The sequence below is a fragment of the Drosophila elegans genome, unplaced genomic scaffold (genome assembly GCF_018152505.1).
Source record: "Drosophila elegans isolate 14027-0461.03 unplaced genomic scaffold, ASM1815250v1 contig_133, whole genome shotgun sequence".
Classification (NCBI taxonomy): Eukaryota; Metazoa; Arthropoda; class Insecta; order Diptera; family Drosophilidae; genus Drosophila; species Drosophila elegans.
Genome location: NW_024545499.1, coordinates 1,939,019 through 1,966,586, shown reverse-complemented (window position 1 = coordinate 1,966,586; position 27,568 = coordinate 1,939,019). Strand labels below are relative to the sequence as shown.

General features: G+C 42.0%; 2 protein-coding genes and 1 long non-coding RNA gene across 15 annotated transcripts in view; 1 reads left to right on the top strand and 2 right to left on the bottom strand.

The window, feature by feature from the left end:
• LOC108149595 (general transcriptional corepressor trfA) overlaps window positions 1–24,809 on the bottom strand; it is a 41,274-nt gene extending 16,465 nt beyond the window's left edge. Inside the window, exons 1-10 of one of the 13 annotated variants that reach the window (XM_017277275.1) lie at window positions 24,770–24,809; window positions 20,986–21,583; window positions 11,589–11,684; window positions 10,659–10,900; window positions 10,448–10,594; window positions 10,022–10,111; window positions 6,871–7,202; window positions 5,957–6,124; window positions 5,781–5,901; window positions 5,208–5,711 (exon numbers count right to left, since the gene is read on the bottom strand). In XM_017277275.1, coding sequence (XP_017132764.1) covers window positions 5,208–5,711; window positions 5,781–5,901; window positions 5,957–6,124; window positions 6,871–7,202; window positions 10,022–10,111; window positions 10,448–10,594; window positions 10,659–10,900; window positions 11,589–11,684; window positions 20,986–21,248 — 1,963 coding nt within the window. In that variant the 5' untranslated portion in view covers window positions 21,249–21,583; window positions 24,770–24,809. The other 12 variants (XM_017277276.2, XM_041709867.1, XM_041709898.1 and 9 more) reach the window with 12 other exon arrangements.
• Window positions 12,002–12,997, bottom strand: LOC108149602. Its single transcript, XM_017277296.2, has one exon. The coding sequence runs from the start codon at window positions 12,734–12,736 to the stop codon at window positions 12,431–12,433; it is 306 nt and encodes a 101-aa protein (XP_017132785.1). The 5' UTR covers window positions 12,737–12,997; the 3' UTR covers window positions 12,002–12,430.
• Window positions 19,007–19,793, top strand: LOC121467837. Its single transcript, XR_005977868.1, has 2 exons — window positions 19,007–19,139; window positions 19,239–19,793. It is a non-coding gene; the product is annotated as an uncharacterized LOC121467837 (long non-coding RNA).
• Window positions 24,810–27,568: the final 2,759 nt, after the last annotated feature.

Sequence of the window (27,568 nt, the reverse complement as noted above, 5' to 3'; positions counted from 1 at the left end):
TCCCGAACAACTTGTCCTTCTGGTGGATCAACAACAATAAATTTAGTGTTGGAAACATCTTCCTCCTCGTACTGGACTAAATCAATTCCCAAATCCCGAACAACTTGTCCTTCTGGTGGATCAACAACAATAAATTCCCGTTCCTCTTTTGGAGGGAAAGCAATAATTTCTACAGGCGTAGGGGACTCCACCGAGACAGCTTCGCTTGGAAGAACGTCTGGGGTTGACTCTTTGTCTGTGTTTGCGACAATATCCGGAGGATCGGGTTGATCCGTGACCATTCCTGTTTCGAGAACCACTTCCGCATTACTTACTGCAACAGATTTTGCGTTAACTTCCGTTGCCGCTAGGGATTCCAGATCGGCAGGTTCTAATTGTGAAACAACTTCTGAAGGTAGTGGTAAATCTTCAGGAGGTAATGGTTCTAGCGCTGTCGAAGTTGTTATGATAGGTGAAATTTCTTGAACCATTTCCACAGGCGCTGATGTTGGCATTGCATGAGTTTCAGTTTGGGCAACCATATACGTTGACTGATTGTTTTCCAATTCTATCTGTAAAACATGAGATGCTGGAGCATCTACAACTTCCAGAGGAACAGGAGCCAATGTGAATTGGGTTTCTGCACTAATTTCAGAAGTCGGTGATGAACTAAGAACGACAGAAGCTGTTTGAGGAACATCTTTCACCAACACCGTTGAATCCGTGTCAATAGATTCCGTGCCTAAAACCGTTTGCGACAGTGTGGGGGATATGACTTGAGAAACCTTGTCAGTATGCGTTGGTGGCTGGAGATGTGTGTCTGAAACTGCTTCCTCATTCGTTGGTACGTTTACGCAGTCATTTTCCACATGAGAAACACATTCTATTGGCTCAGGGGGATCTATAAATGTAGATTGTTCTGATTCTGCAGACGGTTCTTCTGCAGCGCCATGTGTTTCTGGGACATTTTCCAAAGGCTCTGGTAATTTAACGCCGACTGATACAATTAGTTGTATTTCTGAAACAGTTTCCTCCACAGTAGTTATTGGTTCAACAGCTGAACAATCCGACTTAGAAAACATTTCTTCAGGCACCAGCTTCTCCACTGCGACAGATTGTGCCGCTATAATGGCTTCTATAGATTCTGGTGAACTTACAGCGATAGATTCAGGCTCCAAAATCAATTCCCCAGGCGACGGATCCATAATTTCCACAGATTGTACTACTGGAAAACCTTCCACGGTCGCTGGGGGTTCTACTATGAGGTCATCAGTTTGGGCAACCACTTCATCAGATGGAATGATGGTTTCCAAAGGCGCTGGGAGCTTCGTATCGAGAGGTTCTCTCTGGGGAACATGTTCTGCAATTACTGGTATGTCCACTGCGACCGAATTCGTTTCGCCACATCCTGTTTTTGAAACAATGTAGATATGTTCAAGGAGATCTGGTGCAACGGGTTCTGAAATAATTTGTACCGGTACAGAACAGTCCGGAACATCCTTTACAGTTACTGGTGTATCCAAATTCGTTTCTGGAACTTCCTCAGTTGTTGCGATTTCTACTGGAGTTGAAACGACTTTCGAATGGATAATTTGCGAAGGCGTTGATGATTCTTCATCGTCGTGTTCTGCCTGAAAAACAACAGGTTTAGTTACTGAAATAATCTCCAATGGTTCTGGTTCTCCAATTGTTTCAGTAAGTGAATCAATTTCCGCGTGGGGTTGTGTATCAGCAATAATTTCTGCAAATTCTGGCAGACCTAACTCGCACAGTACTGTTTCAGAAATAATGTCAACAGCCTTTGGGATTTCTGCTGCTGTCTGTGCAATATCTTCTATAGCTTCTGGTGTATCCACTGAAATAGGTTGTAGTTGTTGATCAGTTTCAACTGGCAATGGCTGTGTTTCAGAAACAGTTTCTGCAGACTGTGGCGGATGCAGCTCGTCACATCCTGTTTCTGAAACAATTTGAACAGGTTCGTTGAATTCTGCTACTACGGGTTCTGGAATATTTTCTGCAAGGACAGAAGCAATTTGTGAAACATTGTCTATACTTTCTGGTGGATTATCTGCATTAAGCTGTTGTTCTGGAACAATTGCAATTGGCACTGGTAGATCCACTTCAAAGGGAACAGTTTCTGCAGACTGTGATAAATCAAGTCTGACACATCCTGTTTCTGAAACCATTTTAACAGATTCAGGATGTTCCGCCTGCACGGGTTCCAGAATAATTTCCGATGAGACAGATGCAATCTGTGGTACTGTTTCTATTATTTTTGGAGGATCCACTTCATCGGACTGTTGTTCTGGAGCAACTCCAATTGGCGCTGGTATATCCACTCTATCCATATCCACTGCTTCTGGAACAGTTTCAGCAGACTCTGGCAGATCCACCTCGCTACATCCAGTATCTGAAACTATTTCAATAGGTTCAGGGAGTACCGCTTCTACAGGTTCTTGATTACTTCCTAATAGTACAGATGTAATTTCAGTAGGATCAGGGATTGCCGCTGTCACAGGTTCTTGAAAACTTTCTAATTGGACAGATGCTATCTGTGGAACGTCTTCTGTAGTTTTCGGCGAATCCACTTTAATTGACTGTGGAACAGTTTCAGCAGACTTTAATGGATGCACTTCGCCAAATCCTATTTCTGAAATAATTTCAATAGGTTCAGGCACTCCCTGAATTGGCGCTGGTAAATCCACTCTAAAGGATTCTGTTTCTGGAACAGTTTCAGCAGACTCTGGCAGATCCACCTCGCTACATACAGTATCTGAAACAATATTAATAGGTTCAGGGTGTGCGGCTGTCACAGGTTCTCGATTACTTTCTAGTAGTACAGATGTTGTCTGTGGGACGTCTTCTATAGTTTTCAGTGGATCCACTTCAATAGACTGTAGTTGTGGAACAGTTTCAGCAGACTCTAATGGATGCACTTCGCCAAATCCTATTTCTGAAATAATTTCAATAGGTTCAGGGATTGCCGCTGTCACAGGTTCTTGATTACTTTCTAATAGTACAGATTCTATCTGTGGAACGTCTTCTATACTTTGCGGTGGGAGCACTTCAAAAGACTGTAGTTGTGGAACAGTTTCAGCAGACTCTAATGGATGCACTTCGCCATATCCTATTTCTGAAATAATTTCAATAGGTTTATGGAGATCCGCTGTCACGGGCTCTGAAATAATTTCTACAAGTACTGGTCCTTTTAGAGAAATATCTTCTTCAGTTACTGGTGTGTCCACTGCTTCCAAATTTGTTTCTTGGACTTCCTGAGATGTAGAAATAATTTGCGAGTGCGTTGATGATTCCACATCTACAGATCCTGCCTGAGAAACAAATTCTACGTGTGCAGGCTGAGTTTCTGAAGTATCCTCTAAGGGTTCTGGTGGTACCACTGCAATAGGTTCAGTTAGCGGATCAACTTCTGCAGAGAGCTGTGTTTCAGGAACAATTCCTGTAGATTCTGGTAGACGTGATTCGAAAAATACTGTTTCGGAAATAATGTCAAAAGCCTTTAAAGTTTCCGCGTCTTTTAAAGTGCTTGGTTGATCCACTGCAATAGGTTGTTGTTCAGTAAGAACTTCAATTGGCGCTGGTAGATCCCCTACAAACGGCATTGATTCAGAAACAGTTTCTGCAGACTGTTGGGGATCCAGTTCGCCACACCCTATTTCTGATTTATTTTGAATAGGTTCTGGAAGTACCGCTGCTACGGGTTCTGGAACAATTGCAATTGGCGCTGGTAAATCCACGACCAAGGGCTGTGTTTCTGGAACAGTTTCCACCGACTGTGAAGGATCAAGTCCGCCACATATTGTTTCTGAAACAATTACGACAAATTCAGGGAGTTCCGTTGGTAAGGGTTGCGGAATAATTTCCACTATGCCGGATGCATTCCATTGAACATCTTCTATAGTTTCTGGTGGATCCACTTCATAAGATTTTTGTTCTGGTACAACTTCAATTGGCGTTGGTACATCCACTGTAAGGGGCGCTTTTTCTGGAACATATTGATCGAGCTCAGGGCTTACTTTTGTTACAGGCTCTGAAATTATTCCTACAGGTTCAAATGATCGAACCACTTTGTCTGATTGAGTTTCGGGAGCAAATTCTGCATGTTCGGCCACTTCTGGGTGACCCGCTAAGTCAGATTGAAAATCCGTAGGCACTGCTGTGACGGGTTCTATTCCTGTGCCGGTATCCAAAGACGTTGTTATATCCAACACGGAGGACTGTGTGTCAAAAACATTTTCCAAAGTGTCATTTCCAGCTTCTTGAACAAATTGAATAGGCTTATTAAAATCCACGTCCAGAGGATTTTTCAGTAAAATAACTTCTGGCTTAGAATGTGGTTCCATGGGCTCCAAAGAAGCTGGTATATTGAGTTCTATGGGCTGGTTTTCTGCAACAATTTCCACAGGTTCTGTTTGACTTACGACGAAAGAGTCTACTTGGGAATCTTGCACCGGTGATGATGGATCTACGACGAGAGGTGTTGACTGTTCCACTTTATCCAATTCTGTTTCAAGAGTAACAGGAGAATCCATGTAGGCAGTTTCGGTCTCTTGAACAACTTCAGTCGGCGGCGGAGACTCAGACTCAGCGAACATTTCAAGTGCTGGTGGGGGTGGAACAATTTCTTCTGAGGCGATTAGATCTGGAGTTGGAGTTGCTGTGAATGGTGGCGGTTGTTCAGTACAAAAATAAGATTCTAGAACGGGCTCTAATGGCTCGGAGTTCTCCTCTTCGATGATGTCCAGCGAGTGCGCGCGCGCCAGGTCCACTGAGCGAGCGTTAATCTCGGCGAGGGCCAAGTCACTCAGCTCCTTGAGGGTGTGCATCTCGCTGGGAGTCATGGCGCCGGGTTGCTCGGATGCAGGAACCGCTAGCATGGGTCCCAAGGCCATGGCTGCCAAGATCTCAATTACCGATGGTACGCTCTCGTGCAATTGCTCTTCGTCGATGTACTCGACAGTACTGAAGCCAGTGCAGCCTTCGAGGCTGGCCAGCTCCTCGGTTTCGCGTGGGGCTGCAACACAAACGACTGCTGAGTGCCTATGCTTTAAGACCACGCACAAGTGGGCTGAGCTACTAAGGGGCAGGGCTCTAAGATGGTGGCAGCGATCAAGGGGCTAGTGATCTATGTCTAAGGGTTAATCCAAGTCTTAGCAGTAAGGATGAGATACAATATTCGGAGGTACAGAGGACACGTTTAAAGCAATTACCTGCAATGGGAGTGTGGTCTGGCTCCTCATTCAACAAGTCGTCTTGGAATATCATTGGTGGTGGTGGTGGTGGTGTCCGGGAGGGAGCTTTAATATCAGATGGCACGGCCATGGGAGACACCACAAACTCATTGGTTGTCTCCGTAAACGCTGGCTCGTGCTCCTCCAGCAATGTGTGGGACGTCAGACTGGTGCGGTCTACGAGCTCGTCGAGGACCAGTTTAGTGTTCTGACCTCCAATTAGGTGTTTGCTCAGCAGACGATCGTTCAGGTCGTTGCATCGCAACAGATCCAGAGAGCTCTCCTCGATATCCGAGCCCATTTCCGACAGATCGCTGACCTCGTCAGTGGTCTTGTCGCCAATCTGGGCCCGGACATTCTCCCTGGGTGCGGGCACTAGCATGCCAATGCTGCTCGGGGTGGCCGAGCTGCGTTTCTTCTTGAACAGCCAGTTGTCTTCCCAGTTTCCCTCACCGATAACACCCGAGGAGATGGATCCTATATCTGATAGAGGGTGGGAAAATTTGTTTAACATCTCAAAGGTGTGGCTTTTAATAGGGGGCAATCACTTACCATCCTCGGATTCGGTGACGGATGCTGAAAAGTCTGGCAGTGGCACCATGTGTGCGGCTATATAATCACTAAGGACGGACTCCCTTTCCAAATCCGTTTGCAGGGACTTGGATTTTCCATTCTGTAAGCAAATCGTTTAGTAACCGTGTTGGAACTCCATCCACGAATCCACTCACATCCAGTCCGATTTCATGATCAGTGAGGCTGCAGTCACTGCGTGGTTCTATCGAGCTTCCGGACGTGGTGCTCAGCGCTTCGGCATTGAAATTCTCGTCAATGTGGCGACCACTCAAGTCCGGCGTACTCTCGGCCAATAGCCTTGTATTCCCTTCCTTATCCGCAATCTGGGGGAGAAAAGGCAAAAGGAAAATATAAACATTTTAGCCCATCGGCCTTGGCATTGTGCAAGAAAAGTGTTGTTGAACCCCTGAGTTCCCGATTTGTTATGGGTCAACTGCTTGTGCCCTTAAGCAGATTAGACCCAGCAATATTTCACTATCCACTTGACGGCCGTTCTTTCGTTTCGTCATCGATTACCAGCCAATATTGATTGAGTGCCAAGACGAAGTCAATTACTGGCCACGTTGCAGAAAGCTATTCGTAATCGTAGTGCGTAATTGGGCAGTTTAATGCTGACTGGATCAGTGACGTTTTGATAAGATCCGAATACCAAAGCGTAGCTAGTTGAGTAATTGTACCAGCAACCCAGGAACATTACTCCGGTAATGTCTTTTTCTGCCATATTTACTTGATCCGCTGGATCGTCGGCCATTATCCTGATTCTGCTGATGAAACTCTCTCGATTTTCCCACGAATTGATTTATCCAATTAGTGCTGCGATTGATTTAAGTGTTCTTCCGCTGCTGCTGCTCGTTGGTTGGCTAAAACGTCTGCACGGGCAAGACAATGGACTGCAACTAATTAGCCTGGTCCGCTTCGGCGATGTGGCAACTGGCCAATAGAAGCCGCCCAAGTGCAGGTCGAACGAAAGCGAAAACTGGACTTACGCGGCCAGTGAAAATGGCGGAAACAGCTAGAACAAGGCTTACAAAGTGGTAGGATTGGGGTTGGGGTGGGTATGGCGGCTTACCTTATTCAGCACCGCCGTGGCCAGAAGATCCTGGTAGATCTTCGGCTCGAAGTAGTGCTCGGTGCGATGGCGCCGCTTCAAGCCATTCCCGTTGGCCAGCTCGGAGGCGTGGGATCGGGTGTCCAGACTGATCTCCGAGACGGCTCCGCTGGCGCTTAGGGACGAGCTCCGCAGGGTCTCCGCTATGATAGTCTCGATGAGACTGCGTAGTCGGGTCTGCGAGATGTCGGCCAGCTCGGAGTCGGCATTGTTGTTATTATTATTATTGCTGTTGTTATTGTTCAGGCCATTGCCTTGGCCGCTGTTGTGGCCATTTACGATGGCTGGCAGATCTGAAAGCAAGTGTCGAGCTTTGTGAGCAAAAATACACGGCGAAGAATGCTAGCCAGTACTACACACTAACAATATGCTTGGTTAGCAAAGATCGATACAATTAAAAGTGAAAACTCGGTTACTTCTAGGCGTGTGAGTGTGTGTGTGAGTGAGTGTGTGAGTGTGTGAAAGGCAAAGAAAGTAAGTGAGTGTGTGAGTGTTTTAGCCATACCTAATTTCACCTCAATGACGTAAACCACGTAAAAGACAATTACGGCCACAACGGCATACATGCCCGTTACTAGGCCCAAAGTGAAGTCCATGCTGCATGCATGCATACGTATATATGGTTTATATTCGCAAATATCGTATGCGTCTGATACGTCCGATACGTCTGATACCGCTGAGTCGTTGATATCGCGCCTATTTGTTTATTTACGTTTGCCGTTGCCGTCCCAATGCAGAGTTGGTATTTGTATTTCGGTTTTGTCTAGCGCTTTCATTGATATAACGGTCGGCTGAGCTGTTAATTATATTGAGCAAATATTTGAGTTGTGTTTTTTTCGGCTTTGTTCCCCTAATTGAGCTCTGAACATAAATTTGTCACCGCCTCCCCTAAACGCTTGAGTAAACGGAGCTTCGATCAACTCTACTCGGGCTGAAAATCGCGACTATGTTGGCATATTCATCATTTTCTTTGACATGCTAAGTCTGTTAACGTATTGCGGTAAATACCACGGCGCATAATGAATAACCCCGAGTTATCTATTTTGCGTTACAATACCGCCCATATTTCTTTATCTGCTGAATGGCTACCTGCCTGAATGGCTAGTCCCCCGTTAGTCATTCAGGTGCGCAAAAATGTCACAGACACAAACTTTTGTATCGAGAACAGGCATTAAAGTGCGAGTCATCAATGGAAATAGCCCCAGAAACTGGCCCCTAGGACAGAACCAGCCGGATCACTTCTCAGAGTCTGTCATTATTGTACGACTCCAAAGTTCAGGGTTCAAGCGAAATCTCGCTGGCAATTATCACTGGCTATTTTCCACTTTTTATATTAATAACTCCCGCCCTGCCAGTGGGTTCAAGTGGCCCGATAAAGTCGCTCAGATGGGTCCGACTTGGATCAGTTAACTGGGGCCGCGATAAGTTGGGTGCACAAGGTCTTATTTAGTTGAGGTCAAAGATAAACTACAGCCAATGGTTTTTAGTTACGGAAACGTGTTGAAAGTCTGCGATCATCGTTTTCACGATCATAATTTGTTGTTAATCTCGGGATTACACATTCAGAGCTCTAAGCGGGGATATCGGGGATCATTAATATTTATTAGCGTTGATTAAGGCCTCTTCCTCATCTGACGCGTTGTTTTACCTCACGATTATTGATTTCTATTTTTGCTCATTTTATTTTTTGCCAACTTGGTGTCGGGTCAAGGTTGGTGATAACTCATCACCTAATGCGGTCTCTTGGTCTGTTTGCTTTGGAGGCTTATCTCTGCAGCTGGAAAAGTTCCTATAACTGCCGGCCAAATTCTTGTTCTATGTACGCGTAGAATGTTGACTTATTCCATGTTATCACACGCGTTTCGGACGGACTGTGTTGGCCCGTAGCTGAATTGGCGTTACGATCGCGGCGGGACGCTTCTAGCAACTGAAGCGGTGCCGTGCGATTGCCGAGCGGTGAGCGGCGAACGTCTAAACGCTCACTCACACACATGAGTTCATATTTTGTATGCGCATGGAGACCCTACAGTGGGCCCGATTGTGAGATTTGGCCGAGAGACGAAGTTTGGCTTTGTAATTTACAAGCGCTTTGCTGATTTAAGCTGTAAGCGTGAGCAAGTCAATAGGTTGTTAAGGCACAACCCCTTGAGTGGTCTTGTAAATAAGTCATTTACGCCAACTTTCTGATCACGGAACCCCCCTGAGCAATGCACCAACGGTGCGTATGATTAATGCCTATCGCTGTCTGCCATCTGAGCTAGGGGCAGCACTTGAAACTGTTGTATCATAATGTTCTCGGCACTTCAATAGCTAAAAAACCTTATCACAACTCTGGAGCCTTATCAACGACTAGCTGACTCTTTGGCGCTTCTTATCAATCAGCATTGACCGCGATTTCAGTAGGTTGAAAAGAGAGGCAGAGATTCCTGGGAGACAGAGTGACAGCGTGTTGATTTTGCCATTTTAATTGGGCTCTCTGATTAAAGCTTGCTGATAAGAACTAGCATTTACTATAGCTTAGGCATTGATTCATAGTTTTTTTTTATGGGCTACAATACAATCCTTGAGCACATGCAAGCCAAGGCTAACACAAAATTAGAAATTTCTTGGGTACTCCGACAACTAGTTATGGTTATGATTTACTAAAAAAAATTAATGAAAAATATATATATTTGTTTGGTTTTGAAAATAAAAATTAGGTCATTATTAATTAAAATTACACTTCTTAATAAATTGGACCTTTGGTCCAAGACTCTCACTATGTTATTCTATTAGATTCTGTATGCCATAACCGGTATGCTCTTTTATGCACGAATTGTTTTAAATTAACCTTAAAGTCGAACCATTGGTGCTGGTAACAATAACAATGCATTGAAAGTGAGTGAAAGCTACATAACCGACAATACTTTATAATAATATATTATAATATTTTTTTAATAACATATCATATCTTGATAATATAAAAGAGATTTATAATAAAATTTATAGAGACATCCATTAATATACTGCCTACAGAAAATACGAATCGATAGGATCTGGGTTAGCGTACAAATCAGACGATTAAAGCGTGCGAGCTCGATCAATAAGTTACTATCGATTACCGATTACTTACCTCCCTTGAGCGCTCGCGCGCACAAACCGTTCTCCACATTGATAAGCAGGTTACTCAGCTTCGGATGGAATTTATCAAAGAGTTGCAAGTCTGATTTGCATGTGTGTGGTTGTGTGTAAGGCATGTGTGTGTGTGTGTGTGTGTGTGTGTGTGTGTGTGTGTGTATGTGGGTTGTGCAAATATTGGTTAATGAGCTAACAAAAGAAAGTAGACAGAAAGATATTCTAGCAAGCTTTCCCTAGAAAGCTTGCCTAAAAGTATGCTTCGATTTGAGTTTCGCAGGCCAGCAACAAATGTTGCTACAGTCTTGGCAACATTTGTTGCCAATTTTGAATGGAGATGTTGCCGCGCCAATTGAATCTCATTTGCACAAATTGCATGAATTGCATTTGCTCTAATCGAATCTCAGGCAATCTGAGTACTTACAATTCTCGCTTTTGGACAGCTGCCCCACTTTGATGTGGTCCAAATTCCCGCCCAGCATTTCGGCCACGATCTCCTCCACGTACTCGCGGATCTTGGCCCGCTCGTCCAGACCGGCAGTCTGACCGATCTGGCTAACGCTCTCGAACTCTGCAACCAAATGAGTACTGTAAGTCCAAACCATGTCCCATGTGTGGCTTGTGGGTCGACTTACGCATGCTGCTGTCGTTGCCGTCGCCCACAATGGGTATGTAGACCTCGCTCCTCGCCCTCATTGGGTAGACGAACTTGTGCTGGTTGAAGGACATTTGCTCGGCCACCCACGACGAGGTGTGGGCCAGCGACTCCTTGGAGCTCTGGCACAGCTGGCACTCCCACTTGGCGTCCTTGGGTCGCCAGTCGGCGCACTTTGGCCCGCGGCAAACGGCTTTTCCGCAGGTGCAACATGTCACGTAGCTGGGAGGGAGAACAATGTTTCGAATACGTAGTTAATTTCTTATTTTCAAGAACAAAATAGATTTTGCCCCAAGTCTAACCAAATACATCGAAACACCCATTAATATGATCGCTTCTTTGGACGTTCTGATCTATAATATTAGAGTACGTAAATATTTAAATTTAGCTATACTTTTTTTTACAAGTATAGATGTTTGGAAATAGTAATATTAGTATAATTTTGGTAATAGTAATTTGTTTGGAAATAGTAATATTAGTATAATTTGATAATACTAAAATATAAAATTTTATACGAATTAAGTGCTGTCACAACAAAGTGGTATCCCACTCCTAAAAACACTTTTAGTGTTATTGTGTATATGTATAACCAATTCCTTAATAAATAAGAAATGTATCTTAAAAAAGGCTGATTGCATTTATTCTGATTAGATGATCTGATTTTTTTTTACAATTATAGATATTTGGAAATAGTAATAGTAGTATAATTTGATGATATTAATATATAAAATATTATTCGAATTAAGTGCTGTGACAACAAAATGGTATCCCACTCCTAAAAACACTGTCAGTGTTATTGTGAATATGGGTTATAACAAATTCTTTAATAAATAACAAATGTATTTCCTAAAAAAGCCTGATTGCGTGAACTCTGATTAGGTGATCTGACGGAAATAGGACTTTTACTCACTTTTTGTCACTGCTCAGATCCAAGTCCGCACAGCAGACGTTGCAGTGGTTATCCTCGCTGGTCTCCTCCTTCTTCCACTTCTTATTGGCTAGTTTGCTGCAAAAAAGGCGGAAGGAATCGCAGATGTTATTTCGCTAACGGTTGGATAATCGAAAACCAGACGATTAGTCAGGTCAGTTGTGACGAACCGCCGGGGTTATTCAACGGCCAGAAGGTCGTAGACGGAATTCAGCAATTAGTCGGTAGCCATCGATCGTGTTGCTAAACTTTGGAAGTGGTCAAACAATCCCCCAAACAAAGAGTCGTCGCTCCACCCAAACGCAATTGCATGTCGCAATTGACTTTCTCCCTGGATACCCAGCGAATTGCATAACAAACCAAACCCGTTGGACCAGGCAAACAAACACTGAACGTGGTTTTATAGTCAGGTTTAATCATCTTACTAAAGCAGTATCGGATAGCTTAAAATACATGTAGCTCTATCACACATCTTACAATCTAACGAGACGCCTTGTCTCGATATGCATTCGGATTATGTCAGTCACTTACAGTTCTTACACAAGAGAGAAGAAGGGAATTCCTGGGTGTCTTGTACGTGCTCGAAATGAGCAATCGCCAATCGGTTTGCTGCTTAACTTATTCAAATGGCAAAATTCGCAATTTCGTTTACAAACAAACAAATATAATTTAAGGAAAGCTAGCGAAAACATTACACTGGCGAAAGATTTCAATATTTTACAAGGGCCATTCAAATCAACTAAAAACAAAAGTGAAAAAGAAAGCTCAGTCAGTATACCCGCTTATAGCCGCTACAACTAACTTAAATTTAAACCCAAGTCCCATTAAGTGGCCAGGTGTTGCTGCTGCTGCTGGTGTTGCTGCTGTCGCTGGTGGAACCGCATCCTCCTGCGGGCCCAGTGCTCGTAGTTGTTCTCCAGATTCTCGTAGTAGATCTGCTCCTCCGCGTCCGGGCCTCCGTTCTCCTCCCAATCGTCGGCGGGCGGTCCGAAGACCGGATCGCTGGTGGTCAGCTTGAGCAGCACCACCTCCATGGTGCAGGCCATGAAGAGGAACCCCAGCACCGCAAAACTGATGGGCAGGCACATCATCCGCTCCACCTGGCACAACAACTCCGGGGAGAAGAGCATTCTCCCTGGGTCTGGATAGTCCGTGTGGTCTTTCTGTGCTGGCCCCAGTGTCCGGACTCCAGTGCGATCGGGTTTTCAGGTATTCAAAATGTTTGTCGACTGATTAGCGCCGCTGGGCTTGCCGGGATTTGGCATGGCACTCGCGTTGAACCGATTTCGCCAATGGAAGCACTAAATGCCAATTCGCTATCAAATCGCGATCCGCGTCCCACAACACTGACAACTTTCTCGCACAAGGTTCGCCTTTGTTATGCGCAGTTGGCTTTGAGAGTCGGCGGTCAACAGCTGAGATCGGGTCTCTATAGCCTCCCTATCGCCTCTCCATTCTCCATTCGTCATTCACTATAGCGCCACATCCACATCCATATCCATATCCCATGCCGGTTTCAAACGCGGAGAGACCGAGCGGGAGCACTGCGATCGCCACTCTCCACTCTCCATTCTCTAGCGCTAAACAAACTCGTTCATGACGTAAGTACTGTAGTCCCCCTGCATATAGCCCCCGTCGAACAGGTCTATGTAGCGGAATCCGAGCCATGACTGCGCATATTTGCAGGCAGATTTATCGCCTTTCTTCTCCGAAATCTGGGCTCCACAAGAGCTGGAAATCTGGTCGAACAGGAACCGTTTTGTGGGAGATACGTGGTCCAAGCTCAACAGGCAGCATCATCGGCTGTCCACTGCATTCATTTGTCTACTAATTTATTTTTGGCAATGTTTTTCCCGCTTGCCGTCTTGGCCTGAACTTCATTAATTTCCAAATGCTAATTGTGAGAAGCATTCCGCAAACGAGTTAGCTTAGTTCTTGTCTGGCAAAAATTAATGTATGCATGCTGCGAGCGGTTTATTAACTAATCAATCGACTGCTGACTGAATTCGAGTCTAGTTTAATTATTATTTCGCCAACAAATGGCGCCACGAATCGACAACACTTTCATCCGCTCGAAATTTGGCGAACATTTTTCAGAGACAAATCGCATGTCTTGAGATTCCCAGAAATCTGTGTTGAGAATCTGGGTTAATATATGTAAGTCTCATGTATCCGATTAGCATATTCCCGCACGAGAAAGCGTCAAGCCCTCAGGTTCTGTCTTTATTAATAACACAACCAAGAGCTTTCACAAACGCTTCATTGATAATAGAATCTTCAGAATTTCCCAGAAGTTGAAGCTGAAGATTATTATATACTTGGTATAGGACATATTTCATGTGAGTAAGTGGCATGATAAAATTGTTTTGAAGGGTTAATAAAGTTTTAAGAAACTCAAAGTATGTGTTACACTTATTTTCTGACTTTTGAGAGGTCATTACTGACATTAAGTATGAGAAACTAACTTAAAGAGCATAATTTCCTTTTCGAAATTTCCAAAGAAATAAATTTAAAATTAAAAAAAGGAAGCCTAAAAGCATGCATTAAAACACTTGCAAAGTGGGCTGTATTTTCAGAGCCTTTGGCCACAGTTGTAGCTCAAATAAAATATTAGTAAATCACATATGACTAAAATTGCTTTTGTTCAAATATTTCACACACAATTTCCGTCTGCAACTTGTTATTGTTCTCACTCTCACATGCGGCTTTAGATCCTACTTTCCACCGTTAAAAATGGTTTAGATATAACTTTTTTATTGCTTTTCACTTACCACAAGGCCAACATAACTCGTTTGTTCTCACTTAAGTAGCAAAAAAAAACTCAGAATATCTGTGGATATCTCTACTGTGGAATCGGCCAGCGTTAATTGCATTTGGCTGACTTTCCACAATTCCACAACTTGTTTGGCTCTTAGCGCTAACTATTCAGTTGTACATTTATAACATCAAGACGTCTTTAAAAACCGCAAAATGATCAGTGAAATAAACGTTTACTCAAATTGCTCTTCAGGCACATTAAAGTTTATTTACACTATGGGCTGAGCCTCATAAAATTGTATTTATAAGCCCAAGTCTTTACTTAAAATAAATTAAAGTTGGAATAAGTTATTTTTATGTTTTAATTTTTTAATTACCTTTGCACTTTTCAAACCTATCAAAACAGGAACCAAACTTCGGCCAGGCGAAGTTTATATACCGTGCAGCCTTTTAAAATATAATATTCTTTAAAACATATAAATTACGATTTATATATGTATATGTTTATAAACATTCAAGCTATGATTATTTTCAGCTAACATTTTTTTTTTCCGTGTGAAGGGTACTATTTTCAGTCATTATATATGTATAGTCTTGATCAGCATAACTGGGAGAGTCGATCTAGCCATGTCCGTTTGCCCATATGTTTCTACGCTAACTAGACTCTCAGTTTAAAAGCTATCTGCCTAAAACTTTCCCAAAAAATGTCTTTCTATTGCAGGTACGAAACGAGCCGGCTCGGACAACTATAGCATATAGCTCCCATTGAAACAATCTGAAAAATAAATAAAAACAAGAAAGGAAGCAAACTTCGGCAATCCGAAGTTCATATACCCTTGCAGCCATTGCAAAAACTAAATATTTTTGAACACATTACAATTTGATTTACTTGCGTGTATGTTTAAAAACATTGAAGCTATGATGAATTTCAGCTTAATTAATCGATAGTTCCTATGGCAGCTATATGATATCGTTTTCCGGTTTTAATATAATTAAAAGCGTAGTTCTGAACTGTCAAATTAATAATAAATCAAAAAGAATTAAAAAAAAATTTACAAAATAGAAAAGTTACATTTAAAACGAAAAAAAAATTCACATATTTTTATTGTTTCCATGGGAACTATATGATTTAGTCGTCCGATTTTAATGAAATTTAAACCGTAATTCTGAAATATTTAACCATTACTATATGTTGAAGAACTAAAACAAAATTAAAAATAGTTAAAGTTATAATTTTTTTGTATTTATTTTCCGATTGTTCCTATGGGAGTTATATGATATAGTCGTCCGATTTTGATAAAATTTAATCCGTAGTTCTGAAAAAATTAACTAATAATATATGTCGAAGAACTAAAAAAAATTTCAAAAACAGCAGTTACAATTTTTTTTATTTATTTTTCCGATTGTTCCTATGGGAGCTATATGCTATAGTCGTCCGATCCGGACGGACTTTATGGGAAAGTTGCATGCTTTAAAACTGAGAGACTAGTTTGCGTAAAAACGGACGGACAGCCTGACAGACGGACAGACGGACGGACAGACGGACGGACAGACGGACATGGCTAGATCGACTCTCCAAGTGATGCTGATCAAGAATATATATACTTTATAGGGTCGGAGATGTCTCCTTCACTGCGTTGCAAACTTCTGATTGAAATTATAATACCCTGCAAGGGTATACAAAATGACTTTGCTGTTTTTAAATTTTTAGTTCTTCGAGATTTAATAATGGTTAAATATTTCAGAACTACGATTTTAATTTCATCGAAATCATAAGAATATACCATATAGCTCCCATAAAAATAAACAAAATATTGAAAAAATACATAATTTAAACAAAAATTTAACTTATCTTTTTTCACTTAAAAAAAACAGTAATAATTTGATAATTCAGTATTACGCTTATAGCTCCAATCCTTATAAACATACACGCAATAGCTACAAACTTCTGACTTAAATTATGATACCCTTTTCAAGAGTATAAACTTATTTTTCTTGCTCTTGGTTGTTCAGAACGGAATAATTAATTTGTAAAACGAGATTAGCAATCCGACATTAATTTTTATTCTTTTTACTTACATTTTGAAATGCAACATGAATTTTTCGTGGCTTGCACAAGTGTTCTAAAATCTTGATCAAGACCAAGAAAAAATGTAGTCTGTTGCATTAAAGTGTGGGATTTGCTTGAAGTTATACAGTTTCGAAACGTATAGTATGCTAGCACACTCAAAAATGATGTGTAACCATCGCTATAGTAGTAATACAAATAAAATTGTCAACAAAGCGGCTAATTAAGTTGCCATTGAAGGTGACGAAAGGCAAACAATCGAGGGGCGTTGTTGGCCACGGCTAATTGTTATTGGCAATTCGTGACGCTTTTTAAGGAAAACGCGAATAGGGGGGTATGGGGATGGGGGAAAGTAGTGCCCTTTGTTGGCCAACGACTTCCGTTGGCCATTCCTCAAGAATCTGCGGTTCTTACGGCCAAATTCACGGGAAGTCAATGACAGTTGGTCTGGGATTGTTATGAAACGTCTAACGGAGCGGCAGACCATCGATAGAGCACAACAGGTGCAGCATAAATTGGAAACAGGTGGCGGAGATTGCGCAATCCCTGATTAAGGCGAAGCTACGTACTCGATGCCCAAAGTGAGCAACTGCTGCCGAGGCAAGTGGTAAGTAGCAAGAGGCAAGTGGCAAATGGCAATGGCGGCTGGAGAAATGGCAACAATTATGTCAAATCTGCTTCACTTCGCCATTTCCCACACGCAAACGCAATCAAGTCGTGCGAAACGATGGACACGTAACCGGGTTGAAGCTGCAGTCAAGAAAGTTTGGTTTCATTTTCAATTTGGACTTATCTCGCGCCGCATTTGTATCTCCGATGCATCCGCACGTGCGGATCCGGAGTTTAGCTCACGTATCCGAACTTGCATCCATGGGACGCAATGGTTTGCTTTATCTCCATTTTATTAACTCACCCCATGAGCTGCTGGGCGCCACATTGCAGCAGGTAGGCGCCTCCGATGAGACCCACCACGGAGGTGAGTCCCAGCAGTAGATTCCCACTTCCAGGTCGACAGATTGGCAGCTCCATGATGCAGATGTAGGGTCGCAAGTAGCGCTTCAAGCACTGCGGAGTTCGCATTGAATTCGGTTAGAATATTGACTGCTTTGCATTTGCCTTAGAACCACACACACACAATTCTGGAAAGCTCTCCCCACGCCTATCGAACCCCCAAAATCGACTAAATCAATGAAATCGTCTCGCATAAAACTATTTTGTGCTATCAGAAGCAACCTTTCTGCCACCGAACCATTTTTTATATATTGTGAGCATTTAACGTGTTTTTCGGCCAATTCATACTTTGGCCTTAATCTTATCAAAAAGTTTCTGTTTGTTCGTTTTAAATTACCAAGATTTCGACGTGGAGTTGTGTGGGTGAGTACCCTTTGCAGGGCATTTAAGTTTCGGCAAGTTAAAGGTTTTAAATATTAAACCGAAGTAATTACATCTTTAGTAAAATTACTTCCCAGTGAAAACATCACGTAAGAAAATATTTTTCCAATTGGTCACATTTGATTTCGTGACTAAAAAAATAGAAGGAATATAAAGGCAATAAATAACTTTCAACATAAAGAAAAAAAAACACCAGTCTCTATAATTAAGCGATATAAGAACACTTGTCATAAATCATTTTGGAAAACATTATTCATCATTATTATGCAAATCTTATCGCATAGTTCGGATGCAGTCACTTCTGAGGAGTTCAAAAAGCACTAACTGCAATCGTTTGAATCACGTACTGGCCGCTACTAATTTCTTTATTTATTTGCCAAGTGCTGTTCTTTGTGTTTATTTTTGGCCCGCCGCGATTAGCACTAATTAAAGTTGATAAATGTATGAATGTGCTTTTTGAAAAATACTTATCGACAGTATTGCTGTTTTCTGGCGAGATGGAAGTTTAGAGTTGCATAACTTGCGGTGACTTTTGCATTAATTACAAACCAAATTTATAGCTTCAGGTGTGTGTGAGTGGTTCTAAGAAAAATGTGTTTAATTATTGTGTTATTCACTTGAGTTGGCATCAAAGCTGTTGGCTTTATGGGTATTTTATTTTTGAAGTCTTCCAACTGAACCGAAGTGAACTTCTCCGGGGGAATTTCTGAATAAATAATTACCACAAATTTGAGTTTTTCGTTTGGCTCGTTATTTCTGTTTGCAGTTATGTACGACGATTATCAATCACTTTCGGGAACATATTCCGGAGGTGTTTGGCACACGAACTCGGCCCGCTGATTGCCTTCGCCCCGCACCACCGATCACCTCAATCCATCTTCAGAAAACCCAGACCGACGACACCGAAAACAGCCCCGACTGCATGACGCAGAAATTGAAACAAATCACGGCTATTTGCTCGACACAAAACTGATTAAGATCACGCGGCTAAGGGCTTCCAGTGCCAACGATCTTCGCGTTAACTCAACGACTGGAGCAGCTGACTCCGACTGCGACTGGAGCGGCGACAGGTTTGTTTTAGCCAAGTTATATTCGGTATTGTTTACTTTTTGCACAATATATAACTGGGGTATATGGGCATTATATTGGATTTTGTTTGCCCACTTCGCTATTGCGGCTCGCGTATATAGCCGACCGCCGAATTGATAAGAGCTCCGCTCGCGTCCAGTGATAAATATATATATATATATCTCGGTATGCGACGAAAAGTTCGCAGATAAGTGTCAAGACTATTTTGAAGGCTAAGTCACATACAAGTATATACTATTTCCAATTGCGTTAATTATATGGCCTAATTCAGTTTCAAATAATCGCATTTCCTAGGGTATTTTTTTAAATTTATTTATTTCTTTTAGGTTTTGTGTGCGTTACGGGCGAGTAACCGAAATGGAACTGGCCCTTTGTGGCGCAGTGGGTCGGAGCATTGCTGGCCATGCAACAAGAGGGTGGAAAGCAAATCCCCATTGAGCCGCCCAAAGATGGACAGTTATGACCCCGTCCCATCCAATATTCGTCGGCACTTCGCATTGTCCAACGGACGTTATGCAAATGCAAATGCCACTTGGCAGCTGCCAGTCACATGTCCGCAGCTTGGCTGGTGGCAAGAGTTTGTGGCCGAAAGAAAAAGCCTCCGAAATCGATTGGCCCTGCCATTGGGCAAGCAAAGCTTACGGCAATTAATTGGTATTAATCAACTTAATTATGAAATATTCGATAAGATTGCGCCTCCACTCCTCAGGCAGCGATACTCGTGTGGAAAAACGAAATTATCATGCTTTGAGGTGTAACAGCCAGTCGATTCTGGGATGCTCTATACTCTTTACTTAAATATGCTCAAAATAGTTATTTTACACTTTGATTGATACCATTAGGTACAATATTGTACGTAATAAAAGTGTTCTTACAACGAATCATAATTTGTATTGTTATCTATTTCAATCCAAGGCTTTGCCCATTACTTTATAAGCAATATTTATAACACAATCAACAGACAACCATACAGTTTAAAGAGGTACCTTCAATTATGATCGCAAAACTGGGTTGGTCGACCATTATCATTCTAATGGAACTTCCCCGCCACTTCGTATTTTTTCCCAAACAAATTGCAAGCTCATTTGAAAGCGCTGTGGCCAGAAGCACTGGGTTTCTCTTTGACAATTGTCGAAACGGATTCCCAGAAGAGCCCAACTGCTCACGGAATGACTTCTGGCTGACTGACGCAGTGACTGACTGCGCCCGAGATTTTGTCATTTCCATTTTGAGGTCGGCAAAATTTGCATAAATTGATATCCGCCCGCAGTCTGAGAGCTGGAGATGCATGTGCGCTTTGCAATGTCTATAAGATTGTGGGCTCCATGCGCACCCAAGTCGACTTGGCCCAATAAGCCAATCCCAGCTGTCAGTTGCTTCCGTTATGGCCACAAGAAAAAAAAATATCTTAAAAAACTTTTCACACCAGTTTTTAAGTTAATGTAGCTTATAATTATATTTTAAGAACCTTTCCAATCCGGAATTGTGACTACGGATTTACTTTTTTGGTGTATTTATTCCGTTGTTCATTGTATTCGTTGAAAAGTATGTAACAGGTAGTAGGAAACGTTTCCGACCCTACAAAGTATATCTATTCTTGATCAGGACCAAAAGCGGAGTGGGCTTAGCCGTGTTCGTCTGTCTATTCGTCTGTCCGTCCGTATGAACGTCGAGATCTCGGAAACTTTAAAAGCCAAAATATTGGTTTTTAAAATGCAGATCCTAGTTATACCCAAGCAGCCCACAAATCATGGTTTTTGTTTTAAATTGGGTAGCTAAGTAAAGGGTATATAATAGTCGAGATACTCGAATATAGCGTTTCTTCTTGTTTAAATTGGGTAAAATGCTAATACAAACACTTGTAGTTAAATCTTTTAGTATTAAGTTAACAAACCAAGTCAAAATAATATTTGATGGAATTTTTGGAAAGGGAAGAGTACAACCGGCTTGATTAGTGTTAATTAGTACCAAATAATTCGCTTAATGCTATTATAAAAACAACCAAAAAGGTTTTTAACAAACAGAGACAGTAATATGAAATCCATATGGATTTTGCTCCAAGGTTGAACTCACCTTAATCTATCGCGCAGCTGCTGGTGGGTGAGATGGTCCCGCTGCAACACCTGGAGGATGCGCTGGCACTGGTGCAGTCGCTGGCGTCTCCTTAGTGTCGGGGTTTCCGCCTCCAGCACCGCGATGCCACTGTCCACACTGGAGTTCAACTGCTGCTGGACGGGATCGGGACTACTCTCCTTGCTGTTGCTGTTGCTGATGTTGCTGGTGTTGGCGATGCTGCAGCCCGCTGGCGATGTTGCTGCTGGCGCTTCGCCTGCCATGTTGCTGCTGTCGCCGACGAATGGTGTGTGCAGTTTGTTTGTGAATTTAGAGCGGCCCTAGGCCATTTCCGCACTCAGTATCTCGGGGATACACTCCTCTCACGCACATGAAACACTTTAAGCAAACAAATTGGCTTCACCGACTTTTTTGTGTGCTAATTACGCGCCAGTTACGACCATTGTTTTGCCACTGAAAGCGGGCCCGCACTGCTTCGACTTGGGCCGCCAAAAAGTCGCTTACGGAGCAGGTTATCAGCCGACGCGATATACAAATTCAAGACTTCCCATGGAGGGTGCTGGTAGTGTGTTTATGCCTGGGAGCGTTCGCTTTCGTACTGCAATCAAAGGAATTTTTGGTTTATTTTTACGGCCGGGACCCATAAACAAATGCGGCAGCAGATAACGAACTTCTCGCCCCCAGCTCTCAGATAACCAGAATCTGGAGCTGCCTCATCGCTCCCCATCTTAAAAAACTCCCCTGACGTCAGTGCGTTGGTCTGTCACCTTCGATGCTATATATTCACGAGATATATCTGGGTGTTGCTGCGCCCAAGCTGAAATATGCATTTACAGCTGCGCTTCGCACGCCCAAATATGTAAATTTGAGGCACGTAATTACGCAGAGTGCTTCGATTTGGCCGGTTAACCCATTTGGCTGGCAATGGATTGAGTGGCTCAACGGTTCATCTGGGAAAGAGCCTCAAGCCCCAGGCTCCGAAAATATTTGGCAAATGTCGGCAAGCGAAAAAGTCCAAAGCAGAAATCCCAGCAAATTGGAAAAGAGAAATTCTTGGCCTACAGTTTTTTTTTTTGTTTTTTTGGTTTTGGCCAGTTAAATGGTTGACTTGAAATGCTGACAGTGTGTCTGCCAGAGTATCTATGGATGGATAGATGGATGGCTGGTTGGAGCAAACAAGATGATTACGGTTTTGTATTTGACGCACTTGTTGTTCGGTTACCAGAGTTCGCTGTTCAGTGTTCAGCGATTGTTGATGGTTTTGGACAAGAGAAACAAAAAAAGCTGGTCTACGGGTCTCTAAAGAAATTTCTTTGGGTGAAAACCGGGCGAACAAAATGTGGATATGTGGAAATTCTCTCAATGGGATTTGCTGCAGATTTGAAAGATAATTTAGGCTGTGCAACAGCATGATATGCAGTTCCCCAAACAATGCAGCAATTAAAAATGCATTTGGCCATGCATACCAAACTAAAATCCGGCGTTTTGCATATCATTTCTGTTGAGGTTGGTCAACAGAAATTGATTTCCATTCCAAGTGCATTACCCAACATGCATCAGTTTTACCTGCATCTATGTATATTTGTATCTTTATGTGCCTGTTTTTTGTATCTACGAGTTGGGTTTGTGCAATTTTCACACAATTGTTTGCGGCATTCGCATGGCATGTCGAATTAAGTTGTTACAGTAACTAATCTGATGATTAATTAGACAACAATTTCAGATGCAATTGGGTCGCCGGCAAATGGGTCAACTCCTTCCGGAGATCTGGCTAAAAAGCACTGCTTAAGCTGAAGCTACCTGTTGGCTCAATTAACTATGACAGCGTTTTTATACACAGAGAAAAATTGCGAATGCATACCTACGGAATAACACAATTTAACGAAAATCGTACAAAATTAAAAATTAACTGACAATAATCTTGATCTTTGTTATCAATACAAAATAGTCAAGAAGTTCATAACAAAGGGTTTCGATTGTTTCAATTTTTGGGAATTGATTTCAAGCGTCTTTTTCCAAGTCTGGTTTTTATGATATAGTAAAAAATATAGGTTTGCTTATATGAAATGGTACTTAAACAAGGCCAAGTATGGGTATTTTTTCACTGTGCGCATTTGCAAATATTTGAAGGGAAACTATTTATCTAACAGCGGGTGGGGAGCGGGTGAGCCGCTATCAATGTAGCTTTTACTAACGGTTCACAGTCTCTTCCCGGCCAGCTTTAATAGCCATGCCACACACATGGACCCGCACATACATCCACCGATATATATATATATTTATAGATACTATATCCATATGGTGGTGCCGCAGGGCGCAGCCGCAAATGCCGACTCATTGGGAAATTAGTCAAAGCAATTCCACGCCAATGATGCGTTGCCCAGAGTTTCTTTTTGTGGTGAACTGAGCTGCCTCCCCATGGCCCCTTTGAACAACAATCTGCTTAAATGAACGGAAGTCCGCAATGCAGACGCCAGTCGCTGGTTAATACTGTTAACCGATGCTGTCCGATTGGTTTTGGTTATCTCAGTTTTCTCATTTTTCTCGCTGTTACTTGCTTACTTTTGTTCGTTTTCAATTTACGGGTGAAATGGCAGCTATTTCTGTTTTTTCGTTTGTAAAAGTTGTTTTCACTGCACTGGCTAACAAGAAAATAATGAACAACAAATTTAAAGCACACGCAGAAAATCAATGGCAACGATTGGATACCAGCGGAAGTGCAACCTGTGGCAATTTCTCACACTCGGGGGTAGTTTCAGGGTTCGATTCCAAATGCAAGCCAACTACAGTGCTCAATCGAAAGCATGAACTCTAACTGAATTTTTATTTTCAAAAACAATAATGCATTCTAGAGGTGAAAATAAGGATGTAAAGATATACACTACTATTTTGATATATTAATCTCATCTATTTTCGATTAAAATTCTTTTAAAATATTAATTGTGGGCTATACATATTTTAGCTTCGTTTCATAATAAAAAAAATTATAGGAGTTGTAAATAGTAAAGTTTTTACTAAGAACACCGCTTAGTAATAACAAAAATTACTCAGAAATTCTTGACCGATAAAATGTAAAACTCACTAGAGTCATTTAGTTATTAAAGTGTATTGTTCTTATAATTTATACGCTCATATTATTTAAACGAAATTTTTAAGTGATATAATAAAATAAGCTAAAACGAAATATATTCAAACAAAACTTTTTAAGCACAACAGTCAAAAAACATGGAAATAATTTAATTTAGCTTGCAGTAGTTGTTGTTAAATATTGTTTTGCGGTAATTGGTTCCCTCTTTGGATCTTGCACTGCGTCGGCAATGTTTTGGTTTTCGGCTGACATTGACACCTGTTCACCTGTCCACCCGGTCACCTGGTCACCCCTTTGGCCCCTTCCACTGCCATTTATTCTTTCCGTTTTTCGTTAGTCGCTCTTTGCTTTTTGTCATTTGCTTTGCGCATGAGTCGCTTGCTTAGCTGCTGTTGTTGTTGCTGTCACTTTGGGCATATCGCACGCTCCAGTGACCTATTATATATATAGTGTCTATATAGTGGCAGGAGGTGCAGGGCTCTCACAAACACAATCACACCGCACCGCACGTTCAAGCACTAGAATGTTTCGGTTGTGGGACAAGGCTCATAGGGCTGCCCTTCGAGGTCCCGCTTCAACGGTTCGAGGTTCGGGGCTAGGGGTTTGGGTTCGAGGCTCGAGCTTCGAGCTTCGAGGTTCACTTATCGCCCGGAGACTCGTAAAGATCGCGCTATTATAGCCCTGTATACTCCGTACCCTGCGATTTCGAACGTCACTCCGTTTGTGCAGAAGGTTGAAACGCGAATGAGCGGAGAGCCGCAAACTTTGAGCTGCGTGTCTGGCTTACCGAAGTTGCTGTAGCTTTACCGTTTGTGTTCGGTTCTCTCTGGCACTCTTATTCTCTCTGGGAATATCTGTCTCTCACTCTCTGTATTGTTGCTGCTCAACAGCTGTCACAAAAATTTAGCGGCAAACTTTTGTTCTGCCCTCTTCTTCAGCCAACCTTCTTCCACATTTTGCATCGGCTTTTGGGGGTAGAACTTGTTTTTCGGGAGGGGGTTGACAAACGGGTTCCGATTTCAAGTTCGACGCGGGTCTAGGGCATGGAAAAAACGATTCTGCGGAGGGAGTGCATATTTAACCCTGCGAGCTTTCTGATTCTCGAATTTTCCGATTTCAGTTTTTGAACCTACCGAGTTTTGTATTAAGAATGTAAAAAAAATTTCTACTAATCAATGGGACATAACAAGATAGGGAACAAAGTTTGGCTTGCCGAAGTTACTCTAACTCTTTCACTACCAACTTTTTTCCTGTAGCCTTTTATTTCATTTGAATTTTTGTATGATGATAACAATCTAAGAAAGTTTTGGACAAAATTTGATGTTGACTGAGGAACGTTGGCCGTGGTTGTACATATATAAAACATTTGTTTTTTTTTTATTGTTTAAATGTTGTTCATTTAATTTTTAAATATTAATTTGTTTTAATACTGAATTTGTTTACTTCACTTTAATCATTGTAAATCAATTATTTAAATACCTTTGCCAAATTTAAGAACACAATTTTCTCCGAAACTCATATTTTTGGAAGACACTAAATCTATATACTATTTCAATAATATATTACAAATGTTCCGAGTTATGATTTGTACTAGCTGATGTACATATAAGATACCGCAGACTTATCACATTGACATCTAGTGGGTTAATATTTTGCATTGCGTCCAGTTGTCCCAGGTACTTAACTTTTTCTTAACAGCTTTCTTCCTATTTGTTTTCTCTTCAGCTCTGCTATTTCTCTCATTCTTTCTTCCTGCCAGACTTTTCGCCCGCTCAAACTTTTCCACTTAGCGCGACGTGTGCTAAAACGTTAATTTGTATGCATAGGGAAGCAATTGAAGATGGGAGATTGCAAGAAGGAGAGGCAGTGACGGTGACAGAAAAGGGAGAGAGAGAGAAGAGAGAGGGGGGGACGGAGCCGCAGACTGAGACGGCGGCTAAAACTGACCACTGGAGATGGAGATTCGGTTACACAAGTTCAGTTAGAAGGAAGTCCCGCGAAAGTAGACAGACAGCTATAAATAGTTTATGGTTCGGCCAGCCGATTTGGGTAGTACCCTACCTCGGGGCCTCGGGAGAGCGAAAGACACAGAAAGCGGGTTGTGCCTGGTTTATGTTTATTGCCTCGCTTGGCCCAACTCGATGTCGGTACTTGTACTTGGCTCTGCGTGGAGTAGGAAGCGTTTAACTACCTTTGAGAGACATTTGATACATGGGCAAGTCGAGTTTTGCGGAGTTTATTTTTGTCTGCGTTTTCTTTTCGTTTTATGTGTTTTCGCCGACCCTCCTGCTACGCCATTCAAAGCAGCACATTGCACCTGACACACTCACCTGCGATGGAGGAACAACCAGACACACACTGAGGAAAATGGTGGTTCCTAGGTCAGGAAATCGTCAAAGAAAGCCTAGTAAAAATAGCAGTTCTAAAAGCACATAACTTGTACAATAAAACACTGCGATTTACTACTTTATAACACTTCTTAAAATCGCTTAGGCTTGGATGACTCAATCAATTTTAAGCTTCAATTTAATGAAATGAATCAACTAAAATCTTGACCTACTTAGATATATAAGTCCAGTGTGTCATTCCAGTCCTAAGCAAACAATTATTTTTTGAAACAAAAACTAACAACAAAACAATTTTAAACACCTTTTGTTCTTCAGTGTATAGCCTACAGCATTCTGTAACTTTTAAGCTTCAACATTTTGTTCAACTCCTTTATCTCACTCTTTTAGTTCTGCAATTGATATGCCGGCGAGAATGAGAATACGAAGCACATGGAGCATTACCAAGATGACTTTCCGTTCTGCCCAGCATTCACATGAAAATTCCTCGCCATCATCCCGAGAGATAAAATGCGCAGAACCTCTGAAAACCGTTAAGATAATCATCAATGAACGCGCGATTGGGTGAATGAGTGAGTGGGAAAGAGGCGTGTTAGCCACCTCGCATGCCATTGTTTATGTCCCGTGGACTCGGTTGTTTATGACCGAAATGAGGGTCCGATCTTCCATATCAAATAAGTTTATTCGGTGGCCAATTTGCCGGCGCTCCGATCGGTGAAAGCATTTCATCAACAACCAGCACCCACTTTCGATGGCCAGGGCCAGTGGAGTTATTTGTAAGCATCAATCAAATGGTGGAAGATTACTTTACGATTTTATGCAAATTGGCAAACTTTCGAGGCCTGAGAAGTAGGTCCACAGAATCAATTTGGGAATAATTTTAATTGTATTTTGATACTCAATTAAATATATTAAGGCTAATAGACTTTATTTGGAAACCCAAATAGTCAAAGCCTAAAAGTTTTTTTTAGAGACAAATTGACTTGAGTCAGTCAAAATCGAAATTCTTAAACAACCTTATATAAAATTCAATTAATAAGGATTTCGAATTTTGATTTAAGCGAAGAGAATCGAAGCGAATCAAATCGAATCACCTCGAGTTCAAACCAAAAACTACGATTAATGTATAATTGTTTTGCAGGGTTCATTG